This window comes from Phyllostomus hastatus, unplaced genomic scaffold (assembly GCF_019186645.2).
Source record: "Phyllostomus hastatus isolate PE091 unplaced genomic scaffold, TTU_PhHast_1.1 phas_contig_148, whole genome shotgun sequence".
NCBI classification, from domain to species: Eukaryota; Metazoa; Chordata; class Mammalia; order Chiroptera; family Phyllostomidae; genus Phyllostomus; species Phyllostomus hastatus.
This window is the reverse complement of record NW_025333607.1, coordinates 16,229,611-16,251,541: the sequence shown is the minus strand read 5'-3', so window position 1 is coordinate 16,251,541 and position 21,931 is coordinate 16,229,611. Positions and strand designations below refer to the sequence as shown.

At 52.1% G+C, this 21,931-nt stretch overlaps 1 protein-coding gene across 3 annotated transcripts in view; it reads left to right on the top strand.

The window, feature by feature from the left end:
• TGFB2 (transforming growth factor beta 2) overlaps positions 1 to 21,931 on the top strand; it is a 68,123-nt gene that overhangs the window by 8,214 nt on the left and 37,978 nt on the right. For 2 of the 3 annotated variants that reach the window (XM_045817395.1, XM_045817381.1), the window contains exon 2: positions 5,772 to 5,855. The exons of the other annotated variant lie outside the window; for it this stretch is intronic. In XM_045817395.1, coding sequence (XP_045673351.1) covers positions 5,772 to 5,855 — 84 coding nt within the window. The remainder of the gene's footprint in view (positions 1 to 5,771; positions 5,856 to 21,931) is intronic. 3 annotated transcript variants of the gene reach the window in all.

Genomic DNA, 21,931 nt, shown 5'->3' with positions numbered 1-21,931 from the left:
GGGAAGAGGTGGCTTCAGAGATAAGGAGGCAGACCCAACTCGGTCCCAGCTCTGGCCGTTGTAGAAATGGGGTCTTGGGTGGGTTCGCCACTTGGCTCTCTCTGTGTAAGTTAGCACAGCTGCCTCGTCGACCTTGAACTTGCTTCCTGCTGAACTCAGACCTTGGCTTGGCCACTACTGGCCTTGTGGCCGGGTTGCACCCGACCTCAGTTCCCTCACTTGTAGAGATAAAGAAGAGAATGCCCACCCCCTGGGGTTGTAAAGGTGTGACAGTGACAGGTGCAAAGGAGGCCCCGGGGCAGCTGCTTCTGGTACTTAGTAGGCCTTCTGTGCACGGCAGCTCTTAGTCACTGAACCTCAAACACCCTTGACTTTAAGATGCACCATTATTTGATACACCCCTAAGAAACAGACCATCGCCAATTCATTATAACATGCCACGGATGAGGTAGAAATGCGGGCCTCCGGCGTTCCTCCAGCCCCTAGGATCTGAGGGACGTAAGGCACACGGAGGAGCTTTCTGGATATACGGCCCGGACCTTCTGGACGTAGTTGGGTGCCTCTCCAACCTCCACAGGCAGCTGTGCGCTCACACACTCGCTGGTCCCACGGGTCCCGTTCGCCGGCAGGCAGACCCCCTTCCTGGCCGTCCTTGCTGCCCACCTACGGGTCACTCTGCCACTGGCTATTCCTGAAGAGGGACCTCGTGTTTCTGAAGTCAGGGAGCAGCTGTTCGAAGATGAGAGGTTTTGGGGCGTTTTTTTTTTTGGAGATGTGTTTGTTTCAGGAAATGCTGTAGCATCTTTCCAGTCTCAGGAAAGAAAGAGACAAATGCTGTGACTTAGGTGGTGGCTCTGTGCATTCAGCTTTCCCGACCTCACCCACAGCACGTGGGCAAGTACCACGTCTGTCTTCACAGGCTGGTGCACAGAAGATAGCTGCTCGTCCACGGCACTGGGCTGTGTCACACAGAAGCACCCTCCTTTGTCGCTTTGTCTTGCGAACGAGAACGCGAAGTCTGTTTTCGAGAAAGACGCCAAAGTGACCGCACAGCCACTGGTCTATGCAAATGTAATAAAGACAGCATTTACCAATGCATTTTAAGAGCACTAAGCTATTGTTGCCAAATCATCCATAAATGGGAATTTTCTGGGAAATATAACTTAGTTTTTTGAGTTTAGGGTTCATTTCAATTTTGTTAACGCTTCTCAGACTAAGTTCGTTCTCTTTATACCACCCAGAACAGTAGCTTCATCATTCTTCCGCTTTGGGGGTTCATTCCTATTGGGTCACTAATTTCCCCATCCATGGACTTAATCTCATTTTCACGCCTGCTGTGACACCTTAATGACAATACCACTGAAGTCGTATTTCTTTATCATAAACTCTTATAATTAAGTTGACAGTTGACAAAAGCCAAAACGGTGAATTGCTTATTTCAAGTCTACTTTGGAGGGAGAAAAAATAGCCCAGACTGAAGACAGGTCTTTGCAGGAGGTGGGTGATGTTGTAGGGGCGCTGTGGCCCTGGGAGCCTGTCAGGGCTTCCTGTGGGGATATGTTTCCACGTGCAATCTCGTCACTTGGCACTTGGGGCTTTGGAAGTTGGGGAGAGGGACAGAGGTTGGAGTCCGAGCCCCTGACTTTTACCCAGAAGTGGCTGAGCAGGAACAAAGCTGTCACCTCAGGTTCTGAGGTGGCATTGGCACCCTTAGATACGTCTGTGTGAAAACCATGTCGAGCCCTGGCTGGTGTGGCTCAGCTGGTTGAAGTGTTGCCCCATAGACTGAAAGGTCACAGGTTTGATTACCAGGGCACGTATCCAGGTTGTGGGTTCGATCCCCAGTCAGGGCACATACAAGTAGGCAGCCAATTGGTATTTCTTTCTCACCTCTCTCCCTCTCCCTCCCTCCCTCCCTCCCTCCCTCCCTCTCTCTCTCTCTCTCTCTCTCTTTCTGAGTAATGGAAAAATGTCCTTGGGTGAGGATTTTAAAAAATCATGTTGATTTCAATAATGACTTAGTCCTTCATGTGTGCCTCCTCATAGGATTAAGCCTCGCGTTGTTATTGGGTTAGCACAGGTCATGGCTGGCCCCATGCACGGAGTCCTGAGTGACCACTGTTTCACCTGAAGAACTTGGGCTTCTCTCCTCCCCAGACTTAGGGCCCTGGGGCTAGTTTGTCTTCGAAGAAGAGAGATTTCAGAAGAAGCCCACTGTCAGAAAACGTTACCATCAGTAACGCAGCTAGGTATATGGCACCGTGTCCAATTTCCTTAATGCTTTGGCACCAGTGCTCAGATTCTAGAAGGTGGGTCTCGAGCCAAGCTGACCCCCAGCATTGGGACCAGCAGTTTGTCCTTTCTCAGGACTGTTTGCTGGGAATTCTCTGAGTCAAAACTCATTGTAGTGCAGTGTCCAGAAGAGACGACTGTGCCCACCTGTGGAATTACTGTAATCACCAGACAGGTGTTTGTGTGGAGGGTGGGGGAGGGGTTGAGGCAGGAATTTAATTGGACGTGGAGTTTCAGGAGCCTGTCTAATGGCATTGAATTCTGCGGAAGGTGCCATTGTAGCGAGGAAGACCGTACCTCTCTCTGCCTTACAGACACTGTCACACCACACACAACCTCTGCTCGCTCAGAACAAAGGGCCCTCGATCCACTTGGTTGGGGTGCTTTCAGACCCAATGAGATCTGGCGAAAGGCTGGTGGTTCTCGAATTTTACCGAGCAGAGAACCCCCCGTGCTGCTTGCTACGAATGCCGATGCCCCACCCCCCGCCCCTCCCCTCCATCCAGATTATTGTTCCGTCATTTGAAGCTGAGTCTTGGGCAGGCCGTTCAGAAAGACACTCTGGAGACACTGGGTGTTTCAGTTGTTGTGCTGCGTCTTAGTTTTGTCATCATAGGCAAACATGAACCCCACTACTTTTGTAGCTCAATTCATTGTCTTTTGTTTTTTCTATTAATTGGCTTGAGAGAGAGAGGGGATGAGAGAGAGAGAGAGAGAGGGAGAGGGAGAAACACTGAGTTGTTGTTCCACTCATCCATGCACTCATTGGTTGATTCTGGTATCTTCTCTGACCAGGGATCGAACCCACAACCTTGGCGTAGCGGGACGATGCTCTAACCAACTGAGCCACTGGCCAGGGCTTCCCTGTCTTTCCGTTTCCTTGTAAATTACTTCAGTTCCAGGACTGTTTCTCTGTCACGACTTCTGTGTGCCCCACAGGCCCCCATTATGAATCACTGAGTGCCCAGGTACTTCTAGAAAGCGCTATTTCTCCAAGACTGTTAATGTCTCAGACTTTTCCCCTAGGGTTTCCCGTTTTAAAGTGGCCTTATTTCCCACAGGGCCATGTCAGTCCCATAGATTGTTGAAAATTGGGATTCCTTTAAACTAAAACTTGCTTTCTTTAACTTAAATAACCACCATTTGCATCACTTGTCTCTCCATCCAGTTCATAGTTTTAACCTCTGAGCCTCTGTGTTGGCCCCAGACCACCCCACCCTTTGGCCTGGCTTAAAAACAAACAAATGAGCAACAACAGCAACAACAAAACAAACACACACACACAAATAAAGAAAAGAAGATTTCGACAAGGCAACCCAATAGCAGAGTGAGAGGAACCCACAGGTGCCTCCTTGCAGCCCGCCTGTTGGAAATCGCAAACGGCAGTAGCAACCTCGCCTTGTTCCCGCACAGACTTCCTTTGACCCGGTTGCCCTGGGACAAGTTCAAGGATCTGGATCCCATTCATAGAATTGTCCCACAGCAGCCACTGGCCTGAAGACGGTGCTGCTGTTTCCCGGGAAAAGGAGTTAAATCCCACCCCCCCCACCCCACCCCACCCCCGCCGCTCAAGACATGCATGGGGCCCTAGTTGGGAGAAAAAGTCTACGCTGCCTTTCTTGGGTGACACCGAGTTTTTCAGGGAAGGCGACTCCCAGCATCTCTTTTTAGAGGTCAGACGCGAGCGAGAAACCTTTGACTTGCCCATCTTGGGACAACCCGTGTGTGCCCAGGGTAGCTTCCTGTCCTTGCCGACTGGTGATCTGAGGGAATTTTCTTCCCGGGAGACCGTGGGGAAGGCTCTGAAAATAAACGGCGTGTGTGCTCATGGGTGAGGACATGCGCACGGGTGACAGGTGGCCACTGGCTACCGCCCGTGGAGCCCACGTGGCAGCGGTGTGCTGCAGAAACCCAGGTGTGGGCCCCGCCATGCCACGTGGGTTGCCCAGGGTCCCGGGTCCCCATCAGAGAGGGCTCCCTCGGGGAGGTGGGGTCGCCCCAGGTGTGAAAACAGGTCGCTGAGATCTTGTTAGTGGGCGGAAGGCTGGCGATGGTAAGTTACAGGGGGTGGAAGAAATCTTTCCGATCCATGTTCAGTCTGAGAGAACAAAGGGACAGGTCTGGGGGAACCATGACAGGGGAATATCCATGCGGCCACCGCCTTTCGTTACAGCAGTTTTCAGGTCAGGTCTGAATAGCGACGGCGGGGTTTCCAGCGCAGCAGTCCCCAGCCTTTTTTCGCACCAGGGACCAGTTTCGTGGAAGACCGTTTTCCCCCAGACCGGGGTGGGGGGTTGCTTTCGGCACAATTCAAGAGCATTACGTTCAAGCTCACCTCCTGCTGTGCAGGCCAGTTCCTAAGAGACCCGGACCGGCGGCCGGGGTTTGGGGACCCCCGTCCTAGAACGTGTGCCCCAGGCAGAGGGCAGCCGCGTGGACAGACGTTCGGTCTGGGTCAGGAGCCAGGACAGAAGCCTGTCCAAGCCAGGCCCCGGAGCCAGCGAGGGAAGCTTCCAACCACTCAGTTAGGACACTAACGTGTTACATCCTTGACGACGTTCTGTTCGTCAGTCCCATTTCAATCTTCGAAGAACCCTCAGGGTCGCATTCTGCCCACTTTCACTGGATAGAAATGGGCCTGGTCACCTCAGGGCACTTGTCCCCAGAAATCGGTGACAGAACAGGGTTTACTCTCCACACCTCCTCGTGCAAAAACCCTGTGCTCACAATCCACCGGCTCTCCCAACGACCCGGCAGCCTTGGGACACTGAGCAGGGCTTCCTCGTCCATTCTCGGCGTCATTTCTAAATAGCAACAGTACGGCAGGCCGGCGCAAGGCCTGGTCGCTCTTACTGTAAAGGGAGCGAAGCTCCAAGCCTCAGGCGGTAATAATGGTGACGGAGGATAGGTTTTACCCCATCCGAGGAGCCCTCCAAGTTTTGGGGGGGGACTCGGCAGCCCCAGACCCGTCAGTATACACTTGTGCCTTTGACTCGCTCGAGAAGGAGCGTTCACGTGCGGGTGAGGAACGATGACTGGTGGTTTTAAGCCACCCCAAACCTAGGCCAACCAAATGAGAACCAGACCTTGTATCCGAAATAGGTAGGCTGTCTTTTGTCAGAGCAGGCCAAGGCCGTTCCTATTCCTCTTTAATAGAAGTCAAGGTATTTATTTTAACATTTCGGTGCATCAGTTGCACATTGTTATGTTAACACTAGACCGTGTTAGAGGGAGAAGTGAATTCAGGAGTCCGACGGCTGGTGAAGGGGGTGCCAAACGCCTGGGACCAGCATCCAGATCGCCCCTGTAGATCTGCAGTGTCTACTCCCCCGGCCCCGAGCAGCAGGGACCATGTATCCCTAGGGGGAGACGGTCAGAATGTGCATTGCGTCCCTCTCCCGCTTTGAATCATTGTGTAGCTCTGCGCGAGGCGTGTCGTCAGTAAAATAGCTAATGACTGTGCTTTTTAAAACTCCTAGCTGTCTGCCCAGTTGTTACAACACCCTCTGGCTCAGTGGGCAGCTTGTGCTCCAGACAGTCCCAGGTGCTCTGTGGGTACCTTGGTGAGTACTCTTGTCTGCTTTATACTCCTTTGACGTAGTGATGTCGGCTCTCTCTGTCCTGTGTGTGTCCTGTGGGGAGGTGGTCCGCGGCGCGGCGCAGTCCTGAGACGCAGCCTGGCACACGGGGGCCCCTAACTTTTTTAGGCGGCCATGTCTATGGGAAACGCTCATGACTAGCTCTGAAATGATGGGATGGCTCAATGGGTGTAAGTGACAGGGTGGATGGCGGGGCGTCTGAGAGAGGTGTCCTCAGGGTTAGAGGGACCGGAAATATTGATCTTCTGACCCCCATGGAGGATACTCCCTGGAGGGTGAACCATATGGCCAGAAGGTCAAGGGTCCTTTTGTTTTTTCTTTTTTTTTTTTCAGTATCTGATTTAAATGTCCTTATTTCTGGCACATAGTAGTTGCCCAATTAATGAGGAGATTTTTTTTTTCTCTGCTTGGAAGTTCTAGAGGGAGGCTTGGGGGAGAGTTATGCCGATGCCATTATTTGTGACCTTCATGTTGTCATTTTTGGGTTGCATGAGAAAATGGGTTGTCCTGGGGACAAGACTCCAGCCCACTGGACCTGGGCACTGGCCACATGCTCACACCACTTAGCCCTGACCCTCAGAGCCAGTGGCACGTGCCAGGCCGGGGGCGGGCGTTGATGCCACAGGTCTCACTCTGCTTTGGAGCATTAATCAATTTAGCCAGCTTTTATTGAGCACCTACTGTGTGCTGGGCAATGAGACCACTGCCAAGAGCAGGATTCAGATGATCCGGACACTGAAGAACTCAGGGGCCCAAGCTGCCCCCTGGCCCGGGCCTAGGAAGAGAGGAAGGAGACCTCTGACCCAGGCGCTGGTTCGCTCTGAATTCTCAAGGCCCCGAGAGGTCTGGGTTATACTGATTCTAAATGTGGGCAAAGGTCCCAGCGAGGACAAAAGACGTGCTTTCATTACCCTAAGAGATGTCTGATTCGCTGGCACCACCTGCTCTGTAATGGATCGTGCTTAACCTTGCTTCTTAGGAATCAAGGAATAAAGTGGTTTATTTACAGTGGCCCAAGCTGGGGTTTCCTCAGAAAGCACTGATTCTGTTGAGACATACATTTATTTCGGTCCGGAAAGCCTTAGACTGCCCCGCTAGAAGCCGCCGTGGGGATACAGGAATGAGAGGTTTCATCCATGCTTTTCAAGGTCTCCTTTGTGCGAGAGCTTTTGTGTTACAGTCAGCCTCTAAATGTGTATTTGATTTCACTGTCTTAACCAAGGAGTTAATTGTCTGATTTTTTTTTTTTCTCCAGTAGCTTTTTGGAAAAGGACAAGGGAGAGAATGACAGAAGGGAAACATTTGTTGAACATCCTCTATGTCCCTGTCACTTAACACGCCTCCTCTGGGTCCTGCCCACGTTGCGGGTTGGTCGGGGGGTGGGGGGTGGGGGGAGGGCAGTCCGAGCTTCTCAGGACACCGTGGCCTGGGAGGCAGATGCCAGGTCCTCGCGCCTGGAGCTCACTGGTGGCCGGGCTGCGCCCCGAGTTCTGGTCTGGCCTTCACGTTCACCACCAGGCTGCTCAAGCCCCAGACTGGTTTTTTTTCCCTTCCTTTTGCTTTTCCTTGGGAATCCTGTCCCTCACTGTTACAATTCCCTTACCTGCTACTTTGCACTGATGTCCTTCCCACGTCCTCCTCCCACAGTAAACACACGGAGAGGCCGGCCCTCTGCGTGGTTCTGCCTCCCAGACACCCCACACTCGGGGTTACTCTGGGGCATTTCCGTGGCCTCGAGCATCCCTCTCCCTGGGCTGAGGGAACATTGGAACCCCACCTTGCCCTGGGCCCTGCTTCCAGGCCTGGGGGGGAGCACCCTGCCGACCCCTCCCTGGACCTTCCACGCGAGACTGCCGAGCGGTGGGGCTCCACGTTTTTTTTTTTGTCTCTGTTCTTAGAAATAGTAATTGAGTAAAAATGTAAGTGAGCCGATGCCAGGCGGCATGCAGCCAGGGTCAGGGTGAATTTCTCCATGCTGAGCAGAGGCCGGCCGGGCCAAGCAGCTCCAGGGCCATCCCTGTCACCTTGCGTGAACCTGGCCTCCGTTCCAAGGAGACGTTGGGAGCGGCCGGAGGGAGCTGGGGCCTGTGGCGCCTCTCGCTCGCCTCGCCCACTGTGACCCGGGTGCAGTTGACAGCGGCTGTCCCGACCCCAGTGACCGGCCTGGGGGCCCTGGTCTCCACTGGCGTCAGTAACAGCCTCTGGGAGGTGACATCGTTCTTGCTGCCCAGAGGCTGCGTGGATGCTGCATCGTTTCTGTCTTGGTGAAGTCATCTCCCTCCCCCCACCCCAAGGACGGATTAGGGTGGAGTTAGTCTGCCTGAGAGTTTTTCTAATTCCCTATGAAGGTTCAGAAGATACACCACAGAAGGAGTCTGTCCGTGAATGAATGGATTTAAAGTCGTGAAAGCGATTTCAGGTTTGTGTGTGGGTGTGTCTTTCAAGCCTTTGCTGAGCGAGAGGCGTTGAGTGGCTTGGTGAAGATTTCAGGGTGGTGCTTCTCCAAGGGCGGGAAGCAGATCCCCGGGCCTGGCCCCGAGCTGCGGGGCAGGGGGCTGGGGTGGGCGGAGCCCAGGCATCTGCATATTTGAGTGGCGCTGCCGTTCATTCCCTTGTCACTACAGTTCCCTGCTGCGCTAGGCAGGGGCTGCCCTCTGACTGGGGGCTCTGTCCACAGTGGTCCCCCAGCACAGAAGGGTTCAGAGAGGTCTCTGTTTCATCCGCCGGTCCTGAGAGAGCAGACCCTGAGTTCCCAGCACACCCACGTTCCACCCGGGGCGGTGCATGTCCCCAGATGTGTGCAGAGAGTGAGGCAGACTTGTTAGTCCCACGTGTCACACCTCTTCACCCCAGAGGGGACAACGAGTGTGCGAGGAATTAAATTACTCACACGTAGGGAAGGTCGGGTGGCTAGTTTGGAAGTTACATGGGGGAGTGACTTCTCCCACCCAACGGCCTTCCCCTGGGCAACGGTGGCGTGAGAAGATTTTCAAGACTCACGTCTAGCCTAAGTGACATGGACCTTCTAATATATAAGTCAGTGGGTAGCGTTCAGCTCCCCAAGGTGGCGCTTGGTCAAAGCACAGCCAACCTCTCCGCAGCCTGAACTCTTGTTCTGGGACATTCCGTGGAGTAAGGATCTAGCCAACGATGGAATGTAAACTCTACTATCTCAGCCAAACTCCGCTTTGAGTAACTACAGCTTTCGCTTTCCAAACAGTGTTCTTCCCTGCCAGAGGCTTAGCGCAGGTGAAAAATCCGACCCGGCTCTTCAAGAGAAGAGTCAGTGACAAATGGCTTGGTATTTCCTTAGTGCAGCTGTGCCCCTCCTGCTTCTCCGGTGCTATTTTGGAACGACGCAGCGTTTTGAATCCAACCGCCCAGCGTGGATGGTCTATAACCACTCTAGTGCCTTTGGCCATCCTGCTATTAGAGGAATATCCACTTCCACGTGGTCTGTGTCACTGAGCAGCCCACGTGGCTACCGAAGTATGAAAAGAAGGTTGGATGGTGTTGATTCTGCTGCCTAACAAGCCTTCAATGAAAAGTTGTCTACATTAACTACAAACATAGGTTTTATTTTAATATTTTATTTACTTATTTATTTATTTTGAGAGAAAAGGGAAGGGAGGGAGAGAGGGAGAGAAACATCAATGTGTGGTTGCCTCTCGTGCACCCCCTACTGGAGACCAGGCCTGCAACTCAGGCATGTGCCCTGACTGGGAATCGAACAGGTGACACTTTGGTTTGCAGGCCGGTGCTCAATCCACTGAGCCACACCAGCCAGGGCCAAACATAGGTTTTAAAGATAAATGTCAAATGTAGGCGGAGTTCCATGGGAAGACAAAGAGAAAGAGAAAACTTGCTTATAATAGATTAGCTCATTCAGCCGTGCTCACGGAGTGTCTGCTGTGTGTTAGGCACCAGGCTGGACACCAGCGATACTGGGGCAGCTTCACATCCTGGAGGAAGAAGAGAGACAATCAATGAGACTGAGAATGGTAGAATTTTTTTAAACGATTTTATCTATTTATTTTTAAAGAGGGAAGGGAGGGAGATAGAGAGAGAGGGAGAGAAACATCAATGTGCGATTGCTGGGGGCCGTGGCCTGCAACCCAGGCATGTGCCCTGACTGGGAATCGAACCTGCGACACTTTGGTTCACAGCCCGTGCTCTATCCACTGAGCTACTCCAGCCAGGGTCACAATGGTAGAATTTGATAGCTCTCATAGGGGAGAAGACTAGAGCTGGGTCGGGGCATGGGAAGATGATTCGCAGTGTTAAGTGGGCTGGCGTGGTAGGTCGCTGGAAGGTGGCATTTAAGCAGAGACTTGAGGTCAGAGGACAGCCTGGGCTATCTGGGGAAGAGCACTTCTGGCAGAGGGCCAGTCGGTGCCAGGGTTCACGGGTGCAAGGGTTAACCGAAGTGTCGAGGGAGATGAGGTTATAGAAATCATTGTGGACAGCTCCTGCAGGGCTTGGGGGCCATTGTAGAGTCTGGGACTTTTCCTTTGGTGAAATGGGGAGGAGGGTGGTGTTAGCCAAGGAGTCCCTGAGGCCGTGAAGTTGAGGAGAGCCTAGTGCCCCAGGAGAGCAAGGCAGCAGCCAAAAGCCCAGGTATCTTTGCAACACCTGGAGTGGCTCTTTGCAGCTGCATTCCCAGGTGCACCTGTGCTTTACCGGGAATCTCCAACAGCGTGTCCTGAGTTCTTTCTTTAGCAAATAATTTGAATGCCAGGCAACCATGGCTTCTGTAGATAGAAAGCTCCTGAGTTATTGGAAACCCACCCCCTTTCTTTCTGGAAAAGAAGCTGTCTTTGTACCCTTCTGTGGGTGAAAATAGCCTTTTGGGTCTCCCCTCTCGTGCTGACAAGTGTGGAGTGGCAGCTGTTGGGGTTTGTACCTGCTGTCGTGCCTAGGCACAGCCATCCTCGACTCGGTGGCCAGGGACACAGGGCACCCAACTGATGGGCAACCACCCCTTGGCCTGGGAGGATGACAGACTGCCTTTCCACGTGGGGGGTGGAGAGCTGGGCTGACGAAGGTCTTCGGATCTGTCCAGCTGTGCTTAGTGCCTCTGCCTAAGCTCTGAGATGAAGTCATAAGCCAAGGAATTTGCAAAACTATGTCTCTTATCAGTCAGAAAGCATTTCTGTTGGACCAGGGTTTGCTTTCTAATTTTTAAGTTTTGAACGTCAAGGCTTTACCCTGGGAAGTTGATATCATTCCTTCATCCATCTGGACAAGAGATACCCTCTGAGACTACGGTGCTGTGCACCGGGTGTTGAACTAGGGGCCGCTGGGTGGGGAAGACAAGGTAGACCCTGTCTGTGGGGACCCGCGACCTAGCGAGGAGGTCAGCAGATCGAATCGGACAAGCAAAACCAAGAAGCCAACACGATGAGGTTGATCATAAGGAAGGCATCTGAGAGGTCAGAAGAATAGCTTACTTTGGTCTAGAGAGGTCAAGGAAGACTTCTTGGGGGAGCCGACATTTGCTGCTTGAAAGATGACCATTCAGGTTGCAGTTAATGGGAGGCTGCGTCTGTTTTCTGGGAGGAGAAAGTTTACCCTTTCGTATTGTCCTCTCCCCTGTGAGCCTGCAGGACCACCCTCCCCATGGACCCTGGTACAGTGGAAACACTTAGTGTGTCTTTGTAAAAATCGATGTGCTCCTTCAGCAGACCCGCTTGGACATGCTGAGACTGCAGAACAGGGCACAACTGTGATATCGAGCATTAGTTATTCCAAGTGGTTACATTCAGAAGGTGTAATTAACCTGTCGTATGCAAAATCCATTCTACCATGAGGTGCTGTGATGCAGTGGGACTCTGTGGAATATAACATTATCGTACAAGGTCAAGGTCACGCTAGGAACTCTTCTATTCATCCCAATGGCCTGTCATAAAGGTTGATCTCTCACTGCCGTTACACGCATTGCGGGTTGGCAGGGGCACTGCGCTGTGTCATCTTCCTTCCGGGACCCAGGCTGAGGGAGCAGGAAGGATCCAGGCTAAGTCTGCATGAGTGTGTAAGTCTGTAGTGCTTAACTGTTCTCTGGGAGCAGCTAGCAGCATGACCTTCCTATGTCTTACGTCTGTGTGTGAGTTCCATGCCAATGTGACTATTTGAACATCGTGTACCATGTGCTTCTCTGGAATGCTGTCTGACCTGAACCTGGGTGTCCCGCCATTGACCTTATCTGTAGATTGCTTAGACCTCTGCTCCCTCCTGCTGTGTCCAGTGAGCAAACTGGGGAGTAACCCTCCCCGACGTGGGGCATCTCTGTGTGACTCCCAACACAGCGACAGCCATCCACCCGTGCCGATGGCCCCTGAGCATGCTCGGTGCTTGCGAATTTCATAGTCACCTCCCCAGCCTATTCTCAGTAGCAGCAGATGCTGGGGTTTTGCACGCTGCTCTTGGAGAACAGAAAAAAAACGAGAGCATTGCTTTGCACGTGGCTGGACATCCGTATTTCCGAATTGCCCTGTTGTGCATATCACGCAACTCCTGAAGCTGTTCTGTTGCCCGTGAACTTCGTCCACCGAAGTTTTCACCTCTGGAGTCTAAATTGGTTTTGGATCCTTCTGAAATCGAAATGGTCAGACCACATTTTTCTAATATTCGGTTGGATTGTGTCATCGCTCCGAAGCGGAGCTGACTTGTCTGTGTTCACGTCCGCAGCGGGGGTTGCTTCTTTAGTTCCCCGGGGCGGTGCTGCTTGCTTTCCCAAAGCTGCTACTTGCCTCGTCATTGCCCACAGTGAGGGAGGGGCCGGGGAGGGCAGCTCCCCGGGGACCTGTGGCCACCGTGGCTTCGAGGATTGTGTACTCTGCCGTTATTGCCAGGGAGAGAGTGGCCTGCCTTTCAGAAACTGAACAGCTGAAGCACCCAAAACAGCTAACCCACTAGGTGTGCTGGTGCTGTGGCAGAGGCTTGGACCTGGGGTTCAGATAGCGAAGCATGCTGGTCCTTTATTGGAAGTGTGGGTCCTCGGGGCGGCGGTCTTTGTTTGGCAGCTGCAGCCCAGAGACCCCCAGCCTCGCTGTGCATGAGAATAAGCTGGGGCGCACCTCCCCAAAGTCTGACCCGGTTGGTCCACAGTGGGAACTGCCATGTTTAGTTTAAAGAAGCCCTCCTGGTGATTCTAACGTGCAGCCAGAGTCGAGAACCTCTGTTTGGGGCGGCGGGGGGGGGCGCGGTTTACATAGCTTTTGCTAAAACTGATGTGTTCTTTTTGTCTAGCTATCCATGCTATAATCTGAGCGAATTTTTTTATAAAGCAAAGGCACATATTTGGGTGGGAGTGTTGACGGATGAAAAGGCCCGGATTCTGTCTTTAGGGATAAGATGAAGAATAGGGTCGTGACGATCCTCAGTTACTGAATCCTTACATTAAGCACTGCGCTAATCTCCGTAGTATCCCTGTGAGATAAACACTGTTGTCGTTGTCCGTTCTGTAGATAAGAAAACCAAGATTCACAGATACCATGTAATTTTCCCACAGTCACACAGCTAGTCAGTGGCAGAGCCAGAACTTGAACTTGGTCTGCCGGACTCCGAAGCTCACCCTACCAGTCACTTCCCTAAGATGATAAACTTCAATACAAATAAGAATGTTTGGGACGAAAGGATGAGAGTCAGAGAAGGAGAACGCACTGAGAAAGAAGAATGTGTACCTAGATGAGCAATTTTCAGCCGGTGTGCTGCCAGACACTTTAAAACACGCAGTACCTGACTATTTAGTCAGGGGCACTGACCTCTTTTCCCTTAGATGGTCAAATAAAAAAATGGCAAGAACCAACACAACAATAGCCATCTGGTGTGAATGAATCAAAATTGTACAATTTTTTTTCAGATTGACAATACAACATAATATATTTTCTGGTGTTCCGCAGAATTTTAGTAATCAGTCATTGGGTGCCATGAAATGAAAAAGGTTGAAAATCGCTAACCTAGATTATTAGGAAATCCTTCTTTTCTGAAAAAGGGTGGGGGAGAAGATGTTTACATGTCTTCGTTTTTCTTCTTTAAATTCCGTATTTCTTTCCTGTCGACCTAGGAAAGTCCAAAGCAGGTGGCAGAACCTCAGGGCTTGGGTGTTGGTGTTGAAGTGACTCAGCGGCTCCCCGTGTTATCTCCCCTCTGTTCTCCGTGTCCCCCTGTTGAGTGGAAATGGTTTCTTCCTACCTGCACGTGGATGAGGCCTGGTGCATTCTCACAGTCATTCTCTTGCCGGGCCTGGGCAATCACGGGCGTGCGCGATACAAAATCCTAGTGAAACCCTAAGAAATTTCATCTCCAGCTCCCAGCAGTCCTCTCTGTCTCCGTACATATGAAGAAATGATTCAGGCACCCAATAAGTATTTGCTAAATGAAGGGGAGAATGAATGTCGCAAACAGGGACCGTAACAGAAATAGTGCTTTGTATATCGCTAAGGACATTTTGGGAAATGAGGGAAGTCTTTGTCCATTGGCATTTTCTCCAGGGGGCCAACTCCCAAATGCCTACCTGGGGGAACTTTCTATATACAAAGCATAGCAGTACAAATAGCCTTTTTTTAAAAAAACCTTATTGTCCTCCGCCTGTTTTCTAACTTTCAGCCTTGTTGAAGGCTACTGACTTTTTCTTCACTCCCAGTAGCATTTTTCACAGGGTAACTTAGGAAGCATCCGAAGTTCCCGGGGCACAGGGGAGGCAGGAGAGAAGGTACCTGTCAGCCTGTGAGAAAGAAAAGCCCAGTGTTGACCCCATTCTTGTCACGCAGGGACACCTGAACTAGACCCTGCCCCCTCGGGGAGTTCCGGCCGCCGTCACCGGAGTCCTAACGGGACAGTGAGGCTGTGTTCTCGCGTCTCTAGGCAGACAATGCAAGTCTTTTCAGGGCTCTTCTTGTTTCGGTCTCATTTCGGCTTGAAACTTTAGCACAGGCAGGCTGCACCAAAATGACTTTTAAACTACTCTCTGGGTAGTGTAGGAGGGGTTGGATTCGTACTGCAGCCTTTAAGCAATTTTTTTTTTATTGCTAAGTATCCAACAGGCTGAGCAGAGGAAATTCAAGTCTAACCCTGGAGGGACCCCTGTTTAGTCATCTGTCTAGACAGACGGGTTCGTATAATGGGCCTCTCTGTTTCTCTTGCTTTGTTAGAGCAGACGGTGGTCCCTCTCTTTCAACTCCGCGAAGATGTCAACGTTTGGTTGTTTTGATCCCAACCTACTGTTGATAAGCCAAGAAAGTGACTCACCCATGAGCCAAAGATGACTGTGAGCGTGACCTTTAGTCTGTGATATGGGAGAGGGAAGACACAGGCTTTGCGCAAAGCAGACCAGGGGAACACCCTGGCTGGGGAGGCTTGGGCAATGCCGTTCCCCTCTCGGAACCACATTTGACTCTTCTCTGAAATGGGAATTAATTTTTAAAAACCTACCTCTGAGTGGCACTTTAAAAGAAGGAATTATCTGATACACAGAAATGCCTTGTATATGGTAGGGACTGAATAAGCTCATTCATTCATTCATTCATTCACTCACTTCCAGGTGATCAGTGAGGCCTTTCACCTTTTTGCTTTTCTATTTTGAAAGCCATAAAAAGCCAGAAATCGCTCCCCATGTTTTAAATAGCAGGTTGGCATACACTGAAATAAAGCAAGTGATCATTTCTTCAAGTCTAGGAAAAAAATTAAAAGCGGTGCCAATTTCTGTAAGAGGAAAAAAGTATCCGAGATAGTGTTTAAAAATCAGTAGAAGTAAGTAAAACAGAACGACCTTCTTTGTCTTAGCAAGGAGGGCTTAAAACTTGCAGGACTCGCCCAAAGAGACCAGTTGTGTTAGCGACTGTCTCTTCAAAGCAGTGGTACTTCGCTCCGCCTCCTTATTTCGCTTCAAGCCCTGCTGGGATTGTCTCTGAAAACAGTCGTGTGGGAATTTTTGTTTTATTCTGTTTAATTCAGTAAATATCCACTGAAGACATACTGCGTCAAGGGCTTGGTGCCTGAATCACACAGGTGGCTAGACAGCGAGGCAGGTAGGGATGGGTCCCTCCCGGAGGCGCAGCCCAAACCGCCCGGAGGAGTCACAGGGACCACACACCCAAGTTCAAGTGGAGGCCCCACCGTCTCCAGTTACATAACATCGGACTGGGCTCGTTCCCTTTTTTATTTTTATTTTTATTTTTATTTATTGAATATATATAGAGAGAGAAACATTGATTCGTTGTTCCACTTATTTATGCATTCATTGGTTGAGTCTTTATGTACCCTGACCAGGGACAGGAAGCTGCAACGTTGGTTTATCGGGCTGACGCTCTCACCCACTGAGCTACCCGACCAGGGTGGGCCACATTCCTGCTTTAAGCCTCAGTTTCTCACCTTCCCCCAAAGTGGGATGACTCCAGTGCATACATGACACATGGTATGCCCCTCGTGACTAGCAATACAACCTTTGTTATTTTTAGTCTTTTTATTGTTAGAATTATGTAAACCTGCCCTCAAGTAGCTTATAGTGTATTTGTGAAGACCCATTCATAAACTAACTACCCTACAAAAGCAGAATAATAATTTAAGAGAATCGCTGAATGATGTTTACAAGTAAAGGACGATGGGAAGGCAAAGGCCAGGGTCTTGGTTGATGAAAGCAACTTTTCAAAGACGCGATCCCTCACGCACCTCTTCCTTAGCTGGGAAGGGACTGAAGCAAGCACTGTCTGCGTTTGTTCTGAGCTCTTCCCACTTCACGGTACAGTTCGCGACAGTCGCACGCATTGAAATCCCATTAGGACCCGGTGTTTTATGTGGCTTCGGATACCGTACGTCTGAGTCATGTCTCTTTCAATGCAACTGCAATCAATAAACGCTCCCCCCACCCAGCAAGTGTGGGTAACCACAAGGACATCCCTCCTCACCCCCCACCCCCAGATCAGCCGGGTGACTCAGTCCGTTCAGGGCTCCTTCTCCTAATAGACTTCAGACTCGGGAGACGTGGCTCCCTGAAGGACGGGGAGCACCAGTCCTGCCCTTGTGCTGGTTGTCCGTCCCCATGCTGTGGAGCTTGTCCCACTCCTGAGCCCTGACCCCTGGCACGCCCAGCGCAGTCCTGCAGCTTGGGTGGCTGTGGGTGGGGAGGAACTCTGCCCAATGTCAAGGGTATGCAGGACAGATGCCTCCTAAGGATGCCGCCTGAGGTCCCCAAGTACTTCCTGAGTACAGAAGCTTTCTCTGTCACTACTGTCACTCTGGCTCCTTCCTGCAGCCTCTGTGAAATGAACCCCCAGACGAGGGCCCCCCAAGAGCTAGCCCCTCCTTGGTTTTAATCCGTTATGTATGTCATAGTGTTTCCTTCTTTCTTTTTCTTACACAGAAGGGAGCTAGGGACCAGCGTGAGTGCTAAATGCGCAGGGCAGGCTCTGGGAGCGCAGAGGAAGGAGGGGACAGGAGGGGAAGGCAAAAACGGGTGTGAGAAGGCCACGAAAATGGCCTTCACCTGCGTGCCGTGAGGGCCTGTGGCCCCTCGAACAGCGCCGTCCCGGCAGCGAAGCCACACGGTGTCTGTCTGCCGACCGTAGCTGTCATCCCAGTACCCCCGAAACATGACCTCCTGCCACTCACAGGGGAGATCCGCCCTCCCTGTTGCCCTAAATTGTAAAAGCAGACCGAGAAAGTGTGCTCGCTTTTCTTTATTCTTAGGGAAGTGTTGAAACGTTGGTCCGTCCTAATGCTCCAACTCAGCCTCGTCATCTTTTCTGGGGGCGCTCGGGAAGAGGTGCTCCTTACCAGGTCTAAGGTCAGCGCTCTGTGAGATGAGACGGAGCCTGCTGGACACGGGGTCCTTTTCCTCTGCTTGTGGGGCAGTCTGAGCTCTGTCCTGACGCCTAAATCCTCACGGGTCGGCGTTTAGGTCACTGGCTGTGCTATAACCTGATTTCATCATTCCCTCTGCTTGTGTTTAGTTACTAGGCCAAGGTGGGCCTAAATAATCCCACTGCATTTAGCTCCTTTTACTTACTTAAGGGACAAGTTACCCTTCGCTCAGGGCCTATGTCTACTTTCTTTTATTCACCCTTACTCACTAGTAACGATAACACTGGCAACGATAATGATATTAATTACTTCTCCCAATGCGGCGCTGCTTCTACTGCAGGCGCTCTCAGGGCGTTAGCGGCACTGAGCCGTCCATCCCGGTACCCATAGAGAGGGACTGTTGTATCCTCTAGGACTCCGCATATCAAAAAACCGAGGCACAGAGCAAGACGGATGACTTGCCCGAGATCAATGGCTATGATTGGGTAGGGACAGAGCATGCGCCCGCCCCGGCTGCCAATGCCATCACAACAACACCCCCTCGCTGATTGGAAATGCGTCTCCATCACCAGTCGTGTGATCCAAAACGCAGCAGCGCAGTGTCATAGTTAAAGGAAAATTGCCGATGTCTGTCTGTCTGAGGGCAAAGCAGTCCACTCTGGAGGTGAGGTCCACCAGGCCTTACTATGTAGATCACTTATATATTGGGTATATACACACCGATGGGGTGTGTATATACAGACAGTGCTCCTTAGGGTCCAGACCAAAGAGAGCCATCAGCACGCCATGTTCTCTTCAGTTGGCTTTCAAAAAAAAAAAAAAACAACGGATCCCTCCGATTAGCAAGCAGCACAAACGCCTCTAGAGCTGCAGGATTTTTAATGTCTTGATTCGAATCGCACGACGCGGCCAAACGTCGTCTGGCCCCGGGCTGCCGTGTGAGCGTGTCTGGGAGCCAAGAAGCAGCTGAGCTCCGCCTGAGATGCCAAGCATTCCAGACCTGTTACCTTGTAAGTGTAATATTTACCAGATTTCTGCTTCATCTGGAGATGAAGAGCGGAGCTGAGTGGAGTGGGGGCGGGGCAGGCTGCTGGCGGGGGAGCTGCGCGTGCAGAGGGACCCCTGAGTGGGTGGGCAGCAGGGAAGGGGAACAAAGATCTGCCAGACACGAACCCTTTGGCCGGCGACTGGGGATCTCAGGAAAAAAACAAGAGAGCTCACGGGCTGGGGTGCTCACCGTGGGCTGTGCACGGTGCAGCTCCTGCGTGCCTATTTTATCCTCGTCGCCCTGCAAGGCGAGAGAGACTGCGCCGTCCCCACCTGGTAGACGGGAAAAGGCAGTTTGGGGACTTAAGTGGACCTTGACTTTCACGTTAGTAAAACTGGGCTGGGCAAGGGATGAGAGTGGCCAAGGCAGGCCCCGAGGAGCCCAGCTGTTGCTTCTCACCTTCCCCACTGGCCTGCCAGGCGGCTGCCCTTCACGTTTCACAAACAGGGAAACTGAGGCCCAAAGGGATGAAGAGGTTTTTGCCCAAGGCCAGTCTGAAGGGGCCCTGCAGGGCGAGGAGAGTCTGGGTCTGCTGAGTCTCACATCCCCGTGAGGGGTAAGGAATATAAAGCCAGCACCATGTCTTCGTTAGACACCAATGTCAGGGTCACAAAATCAGACCCAACCCTAGACCCCTGGGAGAGCACAGCTCTCTGTCCTGCTCCTAAAAGAGAAGGGGCTTGACTTGGAGTTCCAGACAACCTGAGCGAATTCCCTGTGTCAATGAACAGAGCTAGTAAGGGAGATGATGTCATTAGGCATGTGTGTGAGAGAGAGAGACAGAGAGAGACAGAGAGAGAGACAGAGAGAGAGGTGTGTCCGCTCACACGGGGGCTAGGTGGCCTGCTGGCGCCGGGGAGAATTATTTTTTTACATGAAGAGATCGGCGGTTGCCAGAGAACCACGTGCCATGTCCCGTGTTTTAGTTTTATTGTCACTGGGTGTGATGAGGGAGTGGTGACGCGACCCCCGAGGTCACTGAAAGAAGACGGTCAACGCTGGCGGTCGCCCTTTCTGCCCTCCCCAGGTGGGGCTGCCCCGAGGACCCTCAACACAGCTCATTTTTTTTGAGGGGGAAGGGTTTGTGTGGAAATTAAGCCCGTGGCACCGAGACAGCCTCCCACCCCCACTCCGATGTACTCGGGGCTGACTGCTGCGGAGGCTGGAAATTAAAGCAGAAAAACCGTCTCGCCCAGAGGCCCCCCCTGGCCAGAGCCCTGGTACCGCCTCCTCTGCTTGGGGACATGATGCTTGGGTTGCCTCTCCCCCCAAAGAGTGTTTTGAGCTGAAGAGGGGGCATTCTGAAAGCAAAGGTGGAAGGAAGTTTCCAGCAGAGGAACACCCCCCCCACCCCCGCACAGAGCGTTTGCTTCAGGGCACCCGTTCAGACTGGGGGTGGGGGTGGGGCTGGGGCCGCTGATTCATCCCGGCGCCAGCCTGATAAACGGACTCCTCCAAAAGCACGTGGCTTCTCTTCCAAATTCAACTAGGTAGTCAGGTTATTTCCCCGTGGAAACTCCGGTTTCTTTCTCTCCGGGCCTTGCCGCGCCACGTGTCCGGCGGGGCGTTTGGGCACGGGGAACGGAATGCAGAGGGCGGTGCGCCTCCGTCGCAAACCCTGGGGCAGAAGAGCGTGGAGCGGCTAGCTGCAGCGCGGCGGGCAGGGTGCGGGGAGAGGCGTCCGGACTAGGGAAGGACAGCTAACGCACGACCAGGTCCTGCGGCCAACGCCACGCTACGAGCCTCATCAGGCGCCACCCCCGCTTTCCTCCCGCCCTCCTTGCTCGCCGTTTGCGGGCCCCGGTGGTGTATGGCGGCGGGGCGGGGCGGGGCATTTCCCTCTGGATGGCTCGTCTCGATTTTTGAAAATACGTGCATATGGGGTGAGGAGGTTGTCCCATGGCACCAGCCATGGAATAAATTGTTTTGAGAGTCTTCTCGAAAGTGATTGGGATATTGAATTAAACGCTAGATGATAAGGGGAAGTTTCAGCGAAGGATACAAAGCAAAAGGAGAGAGACCCCAACTGGGAGGGAAGAAAACCCCGTGAGGGTGCCTCAGACTTTTAGATTCTGCCCATGCGTGGTGCAGGACAGCTGCAGGGGGTGCTTAGGATGTAAGCAGAGCGTTAGTGGAAGATCATGGGCCACCCACACCTAGACGGGACCTGAACCCCCCGTTTTCTCTATGTATAACCCCTTGTAAGGGGTCTGTAAGTGATCTTTAGAAGGGACCAAAATGCAAGGCAGGAATGCACGTGTCTTTTTTTTTAACGTATCCTATCATTCATTGTAACCATGGATCTACATTTAAAAAAACACGAGGCCATTCTGAAACGCAGTAGCAAGCGTGCTGACTTGTCCCGCAGAGGTCCCTTCTCTGTCGATGGGAGAGCAGGTGGCATGAGGGGGAGGGACACCACAGGCCTTCAGTGTCACCCAAGTTTCTACTGGCTCCGCAAGCCAATAGGAACTCCTCCCAAGAAGTGGCTGTCCTTGCGTAAGCCGTTCATCCGCTCAGCCGCGGTGTTGGGGCGTTTCTTACTGGAGAGTTCTGACACGTGCCAGAGGGCCCGGGGGATCTGCCCCGCGAGTCAGGTTTCAAGGAGTTAGCTAGAAGCTGCCACCAAAGGAACCACACGCTTCTGGGAAACTTTCCCTGAAAGGCAGTTTTGAGTGAGCAATGCTGCCTCTGGATTTTCCCACCTAAAAAGGTAGAAAGGAAACACGGGCTGACAAAAAAAAAAAAAAAAAAGCAGCACAGTGGGGAGCCTCCCCAGAATGGTGAAATGACCCAGATCGTTGTCCCGTCGCCTTTCCCTCCGCTTCGACGTCGCGGGGCCCGTCGCGCGTGGCCGGTCTTGTGGCAGCGTGGCCGTGCTGTCCAGACGAGGTACTCGAACGTTTACACAAAGTACACACGGTCATCTGCAGGGTTTTCCCCCTTTCCTTCCAGAATATCTTGACTTTTTTTAAAAAATGGGGGAAAAAGGAGTTAAGTCCTATAAGTGTTTTGAATGCATGCAGCACGCGTCTTATTTTTAGTGACTGTGCCCTGCCATTCATTATTGTACGGGCTTAGAAGTGACTGTATTTTTCACGTAGGCAGTTAACACAGCTGTGTGTGTGGGGACAGAATGAGAACCTCTTGGGCTAGTGTTTCTGTGCGATGTCACTGGGGTCGTACATGAGAT